At 38.3% G+C, this 13161-nt stretch overlaps 1 protein-coding gene across 2 annotated transcripts in view; it reads left to right on the forward strand.

Moving 5' to 3' along the window:
* Positions 1 to 12427, forward strand: part of CEP78 (centrosomal protein 78) — a 35189-nt gene extending 22762 nt beyond the window's left edge. Inside the window, exons 12-16 of one of the 2 annotated variants that reach the window (XM_070794689.1) lie at positions 7897 to 7974; positions 9443 to 9609; positions 10445 to 10616; positions 10947 to 10994; positions 11800 to 12427. In XM_070794689.1, the coding sequence (XP_070650790.1) occupies positions 7897 to 7974; positions 9443 to 9609; positions 10445 to 10616; positions 10947 to 10994; positions 11800 to 12363 (1029 nt within the window). In that variant the 3' untranslated portion in view covers positions 12364 to 12427. The remainder of the gene's footprint in view (positions 1 to 7896; positions 7975 to 9442; positions 9610 to 10444; positions 10617 to 10946; positions 10995 to 11799) is intronic. The other variant, XM_070794690.1, reaches the window with a different exon arrangement.
* The last annotated feature ends 734 nt before the right edge of the window (positions 12428 to 13161 follow it).

Here is a 13161-nt window from a genome sequence, read left to right on the forward strand (position 1 = left end):
AACTTAACTGCACATAAAGAAGAAAAAGAGAAGTTGCTCAGTGATGTGATGGACTCTTTGTGACCCCATGGACTGTAGCCCACCAGACTCCTTGGTCCATGGGATTTTCCAGGCATGAATACTGGAGTGGGTTGCCATTTCCTTCTCCAGGGGATCTTCCTGACCCAGGGATCGAACCCAGGTCTCCTGCATTGTAGGCAGATGCTTTACCGTCCAAGCTACCAGGGAAGCCTAACTGCACATAGAACAGAATATAAATTTCAACTTTGACAATATAAAAGCTAGGTTTGGAAGGTAGACGGGGTAGAAAAAAGGGGAAATGACACGAATGTCCTCATTTTACAAAGCGGGACATTGAAAGAGTTTATAGTTGATCAGCAATATAGATTTTTAAGTATATCACTACATGTGGAAGAGATCATGACCAGTGGAAAAACTAATAATGACATAACTTTACTAAGCAGTGTGGATATAGGAAAGAGTGTAAAGGAACTAAATCCTTACCTAGTAAATTAGAAAGTTAACAGATACTGCCTCAAATTTAGTCAGAAGTAGTCATGTAAGTATAGTATTTGGAAATGGAAAATTAAAAATAAGACTAGTTTTCTTAAACTTCATAAAGAAGGATATCCAGATAGCCAGTAAACATGGAAAAGTGCCCAACTTCATTAAGTAATGAGAAAAAAACCAAAACCAAAAAAACTACATGCTAGTGAGATTGACAGAGTCTGATAGCATCAGGTATTATAGACCTGGAGTACTATGAGAACCTTCCACCCTGCTTATACTGAAGTATACATCAATAGTACTTTGAAAAGCCTTTAGCACTCTCCATCAACTGAAGGTATATAAATACCCTGTAACCCAGCAGCCCTCACGCCCGCCTTGGGTAAATGCACCAGAATAACCGGTACAACAGGATTCATGCGCATGCGTTAGGACAAACAGAAAAAACCCAAAGTGTCCTGTAAGAGTTAAACATTAAATAAATTATGTATGTTTGTACAGTGGAAAAGCTTTCAAGGAGTAAAATTGAATGGACTATTAGGCTGGTGCAAACATAATTATGGTTTCAGACAGTGAATCATTATAACTAGGCTCAAGCACATCTTTATTAATCAAAATAGGAACCATTACAGTCAACACTTGTTTACTAACAAGAAATAAGTTTTCTTATTCCTGTAGCATAAAAATCCATGCTTCAGGATTCAACAAACTCTTCAATAGCGTTTTCTGCCTCCTGCTGGTTGTGGAAGTGTTTTCCCTGCAAAAAGCTGTCAAGATGTTTGAGGAAGTGGCAGTCAGTTGGCAAGAGGTCAGGTGAATATGGCGGATGAGGCAAAACTTGATAGCCTAATTCATTCAACTTTTGAAGCTTTGGTTGTGTGACGTGAGGTCAGGTGTTGCCATTGCAACCCAATGCCAGCTGCAGGTGTTGGGATTTTCAGAGTATCGTATTGATTTACTGAGTGTACTTCTCAGATGTAGTGGTTTCCTCAGGAATCAGAAAGCTGTCATGGATCAGACAGGCAGCAGACCACCAAACAGTGACGATGACTGTTTTTTGGTGAAAATTTGGCTTTGGGAAGTGCTTTGGAGCTTCTTCTTGGACCACCCACTGAGGTGGTTGTCACTGGTTGTTATATACAATCCACTTTTTGTTGCATACCACAATACAATTGAGAAATTGTTCATTGTTGTTAAGTAAGAGAAGATAGCACTTTAAAATGATGATGATTTAAAAATTTCTGGTCAGCTCATGAGGCACCCAGGCTTCCCTTGTGGCTCAGCTGGCAAACCTCCTGTAGTGTGGGAGACCTGGGTTCGATCCCTGGGTTGGGAAGATCCCCTGGAGAAGGGAAAGGCTACCCACTCCAGTATTCTGGCCTGGAGAATTCCATGGACTGTATAGGCCATGGGGTCTCAAAGAATTGGACACGACTGAGTGACTTATCAATCTTTTTTACCTTTCAAATTTGTTTCAAATGCCAAATGACCATAGAATGATTGATGTGGAGTTCTTCAGCAACTTCTCATGTAGTTGTAAGAGGATCAGCTTTGATGATGCTCTCAATTATCGTCAATTTCTGATGGCCGACCACGGTACTCCGCATGTGTAAGGCTCTTGGCTCCTTTATAAACTTCTTGAACCACCACTGCACTGTACATTCGTTAGCAGTTCCTGGGCCAAATGTGTTGTTAATGTTGCCAGTTATCATTTCCATAGTCTAAAATAAGTATTAAATAAAAACAGCAAGTAATAAATCATTAGCAAAAAAAATAAAGTAAGAATGCACATTAAAACGATATATCAATATAACCACATTTATTTAGAATGTATTCCAACATCAAATAGCAAATTTCAACAATGCAGAAAACTGCAATTACTTTTGCACCAACCTAATATAACTACAGATAGCAATCTGGATGAATTTTTTAAAACAGTGTTGAGTGAAAGAAATAAAATAGAGAAGACAGTGTACACTGTGATCCTCTACATAAAGTTGAAAGTGAAAGTTGCTGCGTTATGTATGATTCTTTGAGACCCCATGGATAGTCCATGAGATTCTCTAGGTCAGAATACTGGAGTGGTGGGTAGCCTTTCCCTTCTCCAGGGTATCTTACCAACCCGGGGATCGAACCCAGATCTCCTGCATTGCAGGTGGATTCTTTACCAGCTGAGCCACAAGGGAAGACCAAGAATGCTGGAGTGGGTAGCCTATCCCTTCTCCAGCAGATCTTCTCGACCCAGGAATTTAAACCTGGGTTTCCTGCATTTCAGGAGAATTCTTTACCAACCGAGCTATCTTTCCATATCGTGAAAGATGCAACCAGGTTAAAGGAAATGGTTGTCAAGAAATGAGGATGGTGTTTATAACTGGGGAAAGAAGCCTGAGATGAGGGAGGGATATGTGGGATCTTTAAGATGCTGACAAGTACTTGCAGATTTGAGTGGTGGTTATGGGTTATGTAAGTTACTGTAAGTTGTGTAAGTTATGGGTCATAGTCACTGTTTGGTGGTCTGCTGTCTGTCTGATCCATGACAGCTTTCTGAATCCTGGGGAAACCACTACATCTGAGAAGTACACTCAGTAAATCAGTGATGTACTCTGAAAATCCCAACACCTGCAGCTTTTCAGTTGTCACATTGACACTTTTGTTCTGTGTACTTCTCAATATGCATATAATATTTTACAAGTAAAAACCTGCAAACCTGCTCAAAGAATTGGTCACCTCTAGGGTGCTGGATGGAGAAGGCAATGGCACCCCACTCCAGTACTCTTGCCTGGAAAATCCCATGGACGGAGGAGCCTGGTAGGCTGTAGTCCATGGGGTGGCTAAGATTTGGACACGACTGAGCGACTTCACTTTCACTTTTCACTTTCACTCATTGGAGAAGGAAATGGCAACCAACTCCAGTGTTCTTGCCTGGAGAATCCCAGGGACGGGGGAGCCTGGTGGGCTGCCGTCTATGGGGTCACACAGAGTTGGACACGACTGAAGCAACTTAGCAGCAGCAGCAGCAGCAGGGTGCTGGATGTGGATGTGGGACGAGACTATTTCATTTTAAGCCTTTCACTGCTGTTTGCATTCACATGTTCATTCACTCAACATTAATTGAACATACTCTGTGTACCAAGCACTCTTGTTAAAGAGTGCTTATAAGTTTTATTATATGCTTTAGCTCATGTTTTATTACATGCTTTAGCTCATGTAATTCTCACAAGAGCTCTGTGATGTGGGAGCTTATCTCCACTTTATAGATAAGAAAGTTGAGGTCTAGCATTATGGAACTTGTCCAAGATTATAGAGCTAACGAATAGGGCCAGGATTTTGCTTCAGAATTTTTAAAATATAATTTAAAAGATAAATTTAATTACTAATTATAAGCAAAGAAGTACACACTTAAGGGAGATGCCAAGTTTTCACTTATCCAGTTACAGAAAAAGCACACATCTTTCATACTGTATACAACTTGCATTGGTAGGGATTTTCCTTATTCAGCAATTATTTAATGGCTGACTGCTTTGTGCTAGGTGCAGGTTCTGGGGATAAACAATAAAATACACCCTCTTTCTTCAAATAACTTGCATTCTAAGTGAGGAAATAAGCCAAAAGTTATTGTAGTGATTATATACCAAGTGATACATTGCTGATGGCTGTATAAAATCTTAGGAATCTTTTAGAAAGCAGTTTGGGGATAGGTACCTCAAAGCCTGAAAAACATCCGTTTGCTTTGATCTCAGCCTCATTTTTATGGCTTTGTTGCCAGAACGTTTTTCTAAATATGGAAAAAGGTCTTCATGCATAAAAATGGTTATTTTGTCTTATAATATTGAAAAGTTGGAAAGGATTTAAATGTGTAATCAAAGGAATAGTTGACCAACCCCACTTAGTGGAGAAGGCAATGGCACCCCACTCCAGTACTCTTGCCTGGAAAATCCCATGGACGGGGGAGCCTGGTGGGCTGCAGTCCATGGGGTCGCTAAGAGTCGGACACGACTGAAGTGACTTAGCAACAGCAACCCCACTCAGTGAAATATTTTGTAGCCCACTTAAAAAAAATCCAGGTTATGAATCCCCTGATTATATGAGAAATGATTGATTTCAATCATTTTAAATATTAAAAAAGGTATACAATATGATTTAAATATATTTAAATTATATTGATATGATATACAATATGATGGGAGCTTGGTTCCAGAAAAAGCAACCTAGCCAGTGTATAGAAGGAAGGAAGGAGAGCAGATGACAGGAAAGATTTCTCCAAAGCCTTATCATTAGTCTTACCTAAGTAATAGAATATCAAGCAATTTTACTTTCTAATTTTTTTGGTTCCATATTTCTGTTTAAGGGACATGAATTATTTTGTAGGAGAGGGGTTCACTTTTTCAGAAAAATTTAATGCTCTGTTCTAATACTTTCCACTAGAGGGAGAAACTATTTCATGTTACTGCACGTTAGTGTGCTATTTAGAACCAGTCAAGAATATTGTAATTTAGTCTGCTTTTCTCAGACTGTGGTGAGGGTTTTTTGTTTGTTTTCTTATTTGTTTAGAATTTCTTTGAAATCAATTTTAGAAGATTTATTTAACCATTCTATTAAAAGTGGAGGAATTTTTCTCCTTTTTCCCATTGAAAACTTGGTTGGCTTTAGTAATGAAACTTTAAAGAATTTGAAGTTATTAGACTGTCAATTTTTAAAGCATGTTCTGAGCATAAAAGTATGTTCATTGAGCAAATTTTTGAAAGCAGTGAACAACTTATTGAAGGAAATAAAAGCCACCTCTGCTCTTTTGTCTTAAAAAGGTATTAAAGATATTTTTTCATGTCACTAAATATTTTTCTAAATCAGATAATTTGATAAAGCTTATGGACCATCTTCCAAGAAAAACACACAGATGTATTCTGAATATAGAACTCCTCAGGCCCATTCATTAACTCTGGTTGAGCCCGCTTATCATCGTTATTTTCCTAGTGGTTTCATAGAGCATTCCTTCATATGGTGTGCTATTTTTATTTAAACCAACCCCAATTTGGAGTCTCTTAGCTTTCTTCTAGAGTTTGATTATAAATAATCTTATGACATCATGTTTGTAGATAAATCTTTGCTCACATCTCTGATTTCCTTAGGGTAAACTGCTGATGTAAGATTGTTGCTGTGTACCAAAAGTTATTGTCCATAAAGTGATACCAGTTCCTCTCACAATGATAACATAGAATAGAATTCCTTATTCTTTAAGTGATTGTTGAAAGCATTTAAAATGTATAAATACACCTTACTGTTTTCATAGGTATTCTGATTATTTATTGCTGCATAAGAAACCGCCCAGAAACAATGACTTAAAACAATAACAGTCATTTATTTTGTTCTTGAACCTGGAGATTGAGTAATATATTAATTTTCCTTTACTATACTCTTACTGACTTAAAATAATACCTATTTTGCTAGCTCACAGTTCCGTAGGTTCAGGCACAGCATTGACTGAGTTCTCCACTCAGATACATAGTGGGAACATGTGGGTTCCCTCCAGAGAGTGTTAAAGTGTGTGAAATTTAAGTGTAAGACATCAGGCCCCCAATGTTGGATGTTCATGTTTGTACTGGATGTTCAACAAAGCTCATGAGTGTCATAGAACTAAAATCAAGATGTCAGTCTGAAAGTGTTACTATCTGGAGGTTCCAAGAAAGAATACTTGCAAGCTTCTTCAGCTCATTGGCATAATTCAGATCCTGCACTTGATTGAATAGAGGTCCCTGTTTCCACGCTGACTGTCAGCTGGGGGACAGTCTCAGCTGCTAGAGGCCTCCTACTTGTATTCCCTGCCACAACATCATGCTTGACTTCTTCAAAGCCGGCAATGAGGAATCTCCCTCTTGTCCCTTTTGTATTTCAGATCTTTAGAAGAAGTCCAGTTCCTTTTCCTTGGATGCCTGATTATATCACATCCACACAAAATAATCTCTCTCTTTTAAGAGCAACTGATTTTGGAACCTTAATTACATCTACAAAATCCCTTCACTACAGCACCTAGATTGAAAAACTGGCAGGATTGTGTACTTCAGCATAGGAATCTTAGGATCTCTTTTAGAATTCTGCCTACCCATAAGCAGTGTCCTCCACTTCAAGGACCTGTGTCTTCAGTTCAGTTGAGTTCAGTTCAGTCGCTCAGTCGTGTCCGACTCTTTGTGACCCCATGAATTGCAGCACGCCAGGCCTCCCTGTCCATCACCAACTCCTGGAGTTCACTCAAACTCACATCCATCGAGTCGGTGATGCCATCCAGCCATCTCATCCTCTGTGGTCCCCTTATCCTCCTGCCCCTAATCCCTCCCAGCATCAGTCTTTTCCAATGAGTCAACTCTTCGCATGAGGTGGCCAAAGTACTGGAGTTTCAGCTTTAGCATCATTCCTTCCAAAGGACACCCAGGACCAATCTGCTTTAGAATGGACTGATTGGATCTCCTTGCAGTCCAAGGGACTCTCAAGAGTCTTCTCCAACATCACAGTTCAAGAGCATCAATTCTTCAGCGCTCAGCTTTCTTCACAGTCCAACTCTCACATCCATACCTGACTACTGGAAAAACCATAGCCTTGACTAGACAGACCTTTGTTGGCAAAGTAATGTCTCTGCTTTTGAATATGCTATCTAGGTTGGTCCTAACTTTCCTTCCAAGGAGTAAGCGTCTTTTGATTTCATGAGTTCTTAAGAATTGTGAGAGTTTACCAGTGTTCATTTTATGTTACTGACCTTGGTGAATGGAAAGACTACTATCTCTAAGGACAGGAATGGCACCCAGCTTCCTGAATTCACAGTATTGGTTCTGCTACTTAGTGGTGTGAGCTTGGCTGTGCTGCTCTACTTACTCTGCTTCTCTGCCTCCGTTTTCTCATCTGTAAGATAACATGAAGTTAGTATTGTTCTTTCCTCATATTTAATGCCCAGGAAACTCCAGAACAGTGCTTAACATATAGTAAGTTGCTTTAAAAGTGATTACTCTTTTTAAAAAATGCTTTTGAATCTGCAGTTATGTAACTCGGGTATGTTAAGCATGTTCATTAATACGGCTTCCTGCTGTGAAGAGACCCACAAATAAAAGTGGAATTTTTCTTTCTTGGTCTTAATATTTCTATGTTATACGCATACACCTTTTATGGTGAGCTGCCACAGATTTATGTTGGAAAGAGTGGGATTTAAATAAATCTTTACTATGCTAATTTGATATATTTCAGTAATTAATTTCACTAGCATGATATGATATTCCAGGTAGCAGATTAAAGTCTGAGTTCACTTCTGGCTCTGCCCCTAAATCATGATGAAATCTATAGCTGGAAATGCCTTGGAATATCATACTATGAATTAGGTATAATATTTACTCTGTTTCTTTACACTAGGGAAAACTGGAGGAGTGCCTAAAGCAGTTAAAGGAGGAAAGAGTCATAAGGCTTAAGGCTGATAAACGAGTCAGTGAGGTAAACAAGTTTCTTCTTACACTTTTGAAAGTTTCTTGGTTTTATTTTGATTTGATTTTAAGCCATATGCATATAGTTTGTAAACTTGAAAACTAATACATTGCAAATTGGGGGTATCATATGGACCTTCACATTTACTGGTATTTAGTGATCATATGATCTAAATACAGGATGAAATAGAGCTCTCATTTCCCATTTTCCTTTTAGACATCGGCTTATAGTTTATATATATTATTACGTATCCCAGAAGGTATGTTTTTAAAAATGCAAAAATCTGTTTTTTTGTGTGTTGTGTGTGCTTTATATGATGTTAGCTTATTTTCTGTTCATGATTATTCAATTCAAGAAAGCATATTTTGTGTATGTATTGTATATCTAGTAACATAAATGACATGATGAGACTTTACTGGCAGTGAATTAGGAAAATGAGTCATTTAAATAAATATAAGATTGGAAAACTAGTAAGAATGCAATGAAAGTAAAAATACATACTGCGAGAATTACATTAGGTAATGTGCATGAAAGCAGAGCATAAGCTAAAACGTTCGATATAAATACAATTTATTACAGGGTGAGTGTAGGGAGGGATTTTTGAAAGGGCATCTACTGGATTGGTGGACACTAGTTCATTCAATAAATATTAAACACCTGCTTATGTAAGACATGAGGGCATCATGAACATAATGGCCTTTCTGAGAAATACTAGAGTTGATTTTTATATAGGGCAAATCATAAATGATGATCTAAAGAAGAGTGCATGGGAGTGAATATTTCACAAAGCCAAGGAGAATATTGGTGATGGTACAGTTAATAAATTGGGCTGGTTATGATTTAGGACTTTTAAACTTAAGCATTAGATATTTTGCTCACTAAAGTTATTCCTTAACATTCAGCAGAGTTGTAATATGCTTTGTTCAAATTAGGTTCTGTGCTTCGTTTTCTAATTTAAGGCAAACTTAATAGCAGGTAGTTTTCTAATGTGGAATGAGGATCCATTATGAATTTAACCAGTTTAAAATTTGATCTTTTGAAAGATCGTTAATAAAACAATCATTTCAGTTTATTTATATATTGTATATATTTATTTATTTATATGTTGTATAGGAAACTTTGTTGAGTGCCTCTGCCTTTCGGTTATTATGTGATGTGGTCTCTGTCTTTACTGATGGAGAGTTAGATTAATTACAAATTAATTACATTTGAGGATAACAGAGGATGAGATGGTTGGATGGCATCACCAACTCAATGGACAGGAGTTTGAGCAAATGCCAGGAGATGGTGAAGGACAGGGAAGCCTGGTGCGCTGCAGTCCACGGGGTTGTAAAATCAGACACCACTGAGTGACTGAACAACAAATTGCACTCTGAATGTTTTAGTTTTGTTCTTTAAACTAGATGAGACTACTTTTGTTTTCTTTTGATGACAGTGAGAAAAAATCATGTCAAATATTTTCAATCTTCTTTTATAGTTGGAACATGAAAATGCCCAGTTAAGAAATATAAACTTCTCTTTGTCTGAAGCCCTTCATGCACACTCATTGACAAGCATGATCCTGGATGATGAAGGTGTTTTGGGCAGCATTGAGAATTCCTTCCGGAAGTTCCATGCTTTCTTGGATCTCCTTAAAGATGCTGGGTTAGTTCTTTTCTCTTCATGGCATTCTTCTCTTTGTAACTTTAGAGGTAGTTTGCTGAGGAACTTGAGCGGTTTTTATTACTTCCATGACCATATTTAGCCAAATGCAGCGAATTATAGGTAATAGAGTTGATTTTTTTTTAAATGAGTAAATCTATAAAGAAAAGCAAATAGGGGAGCCTGCTTTGGTAGAGTGGGAAGCCCATTATAAACAAGTAACCTGTAGACAGAGTAATTAGTAGGTATAATTTTTTGTAAAGACTACATTGAAGGCAATTTTAATTGAAAATATTTGGGAATGGATAAAAATTTTACTGCCTTTCACTTATTTTTCTCCTTCAATAAGTTTGAGTTAAGATTGTTTTTGTCTTGGACTTAAAAACAATTGTATAGGGAAGATGCAGGTCAGGTCTCAACCAGGAGCAGTTTTGTCGAAAGAGGGAAGTGGAGATTGATAATTGATGGAGTGCTGTTTGGTCAGGGAATGAATTGGTGTTGGGAAGGAAGAAGCAGACGCTTCTTGGGAGCTGGAGGAATAGTAGTGGAGTGTGGGAATGGAGGTGAGAGGCAGTGGATGGTGTGTGTGGTCGATGTTGAAGCTGCTAGTGAGAGTGTTTGAAATGGAGTGGTAATAGGCAAGGAGATGGGATGTATCCCAGAAGATAACCCTGGAAAGGGCTGAGAATTTGGGGGAGAGAGAGGCTTGTAGTCTGGGGTAGGTGTTGGCTTTTAAGATGTTATAAGTATTTCCTGATTGTAGGCCTGAGGATATCTAAGCTGCTCTTCTGTGATTATAGTAACTTTTGTCTTTTTCTCCTTTTCTCCTCTGGTCCAGGCTTGGGCAGCTGGCCACAATGGCTGGTATAGATCAGTCAGATTTTCATTTACTAGGTCATCCCCAGATGAATTCTACTGTTAGTAGTCCACCTAAAGAAAAAAAGAAGGCACTTGAAGAAGAAAAATCAGACTTACAGCAGAGTGCCTTAGGACAAATGCAAAATATCCAAGTAAGTGGACAGAACAGAACTTAACGATTCTAAGAGCAATTAGCAAAAAGGAAATTTCCACGTCAGAAAGAAGATAATAATGATCGGTCTCTGAGAGTTCATATGCTGAGGAGCTAGAAGCCTCTTTGAGCTCCTTTCCGATATCTTAGATTAGTACATTTGTGCCCAGTAAATTTCATGATACTGCATTGTTGTAAATAAGAAAACTGGAAATTCTTTTGAAAATTTATGAGTTAAAGCAAACTATCCTTAGTGAAGAAAGAAAACCTTAGAGAAAATATCCTAAATTTTAAATTGTATAAATGCCTATTCTATTCATATTTTATCTAGGTTTCTATTTGTATGCAGTCAGCTTACAATGAAGGAACACTAATGAAGGTACAAGTACTGATACAGATAATTTTTTAAAATAAGTGGTCCAGACATGGTTCATAGGGAGTATACTATAGTGAGTCACCTGGTTATGGGAATGGGAGGGGGAAACCTGTCAGCTTTTCCTCCAGCCTTACGCGGAGCCTTCAGCTCTCACCTTAGCCAGTCTCAAACTGGTCTTGGAAACTGACAGCTTGGATACACAGTCTGGTCACATTTTTACATGTTTTCCATTTTGTAAAACTGTGTAAAAAAACTGGTTTACATTGACCTGGAGGATAGAAAAGAAATTAATTTTCTTAGAGAATAGGGTTTTATTTTTAGTAAGGGAAAGAAAATAGGTACTAACTACCCTAAACACTGAAGTCTGAAAATGTAGCAGACATAATCTTGGATATGTCTAAGTTGAGAATCACTTGGAAGATATAATTAGAAAAAAACTGGCTCTGAAATCTTCTAAATTATCAACTGACTGTTTTAATAATAAGATCACAGAGTAACATTGAAATTTCGGACTCCACTTTTTAATGGATAGGTTCCCAGGTGGTGCTAGAGGTAAAGAACCTACCTACAATGCAGGACACCTGAAGAGACATGGGTTTGATCCCTGGGTTAGGAAGACCCCTTGGAGAAGGAACTGGCAACCCACTCTAGTATTCTTGCCCAGAGAATCCCATGGACAGAGGATCCTGGCAGGCTATGAGTCCATAGGGTCACAGAGAGTTGGACATGACTGAAGCGACTGAATGCTTTTAATGGTAGGCCTTGTTCATCACTGAATTTTTGTCTTGTCTTTTGTTTTTCTCTCCAGTTTCAGAAAATTACAGGTGATGCTAGAATTCCGTTGCCTGTCAACACCTTCCATGCCCCAGCCTCTACTCAGGAGACCTTAGAGACTTCCAAAGACAACTTGGGAGTCCCAGTCACAGAACAGCGGCAGGAGTCTTTTGAAGATTTCATTGCTAGAGCATGTTCTCCTCCAGCAGATGTAATTTGTGGAACTGGAAGTCAAAGAAAAGAAGACGAATTATCTAGAAATAGCAGGCCTGCCTCAGAAAAAATGACCAAAACAGGTGAATATATCAAAAAGCACTCTGCTAAGAAACAGCCTGGGAAGGACCTGCATTCCTGCTCTGACTCACCTGTAAAGCAGAAAACCAAAGGAATCGGGCAAAATAGCTCTTTGGTTAATGAACCAATTAAAAGCGAGTCTTCGAAAAAACACATTTCTGTTAAGAAAGAGAGTGAAATACTGACTGTTTCATCAAAGACAACTAGAAGTAAACCGAATCTTCTTGAACATTCTGAAAGTGATACTCTTAGATCTGATTTTGAATTTCAAGAAAGCATCCATACTCTATCACGCCTGACATAGGTCTAAATCTTTTAAAATTATGTTTTTACCTTCAAATTTTAATAAATTACTTGTTTTTATTATAGCATTTGGTGTTTTAAAATATATGACTGGGAGCCATTAGAGAAAGATTTATCCACACTTTTTATTATAATGAACATTTTGGTGTATGGTTTATTTTCCCTTTTGACAGTTTGCACCATTCATTCAGCTAGTGTCTACTGAAGGCTTAATATGTACAGTACTTTTCTGGGTGCTGTTTCAGCAGTGAACAAGATAAAGCTCTACTGTCTTAAAAGTAATACTCTGGTGGGAGAAAATATGAATAATAAAGCAGGGTAAGGGGACTAGAAAGGGGTGGGAAAAATAAATAGTTTTACCATTTAGTTAAATGTCAAACTATTATAAATCATATGGCCAGAAGTCACTGGTGTATTTTAATTCACAGTAACCAGGCAGAATCAAACATTTACCAAGACACTTAATCATGCTGCAGGTTATGCAACCCTATAAGGTAGGGAACTACTTCTATACCCATTTTGTAGATGAGTCTGAGGAGACATTATGTGAGTTGCCCACAGTTACACAGCTGGCGCAGGAGGGCTGAGAGGAGCTACTCCACGTTCAAGGTCAGGAGGGATGGCTGTGAGGAGATAGCCCTCGTCCAAGGTAAGGAGCAGTGGCTGCGTTTTGCTGGAGCACTGTGAAGAGATACCCCACGTCCAAGGTAAGAGAAACCCAAGTAAGACGGTAGGTGTTTCGAGAGGGCATCAGAGGGCAGACACACAAACCATAATCACAGAAAACTAGTCAATCTAA

The sequence above is a fragment of the Bos indicus genome, chromosome 8, assembly GCF_029378745.1.
Source record: "Bos indicus isolate NIAB-ARS_2022 breed Sahiwal x Tharparkar chromosome 8, NIAB-ARS_B.indTharparkar_mat_pri_1.0, whole genome shotgun sequence".
Lineage (NCBI taxonomy): Eukaryota > Metazoa > Chordata > Mammalia > Artiodactyla > Bovidae > Bos > Bos indicus.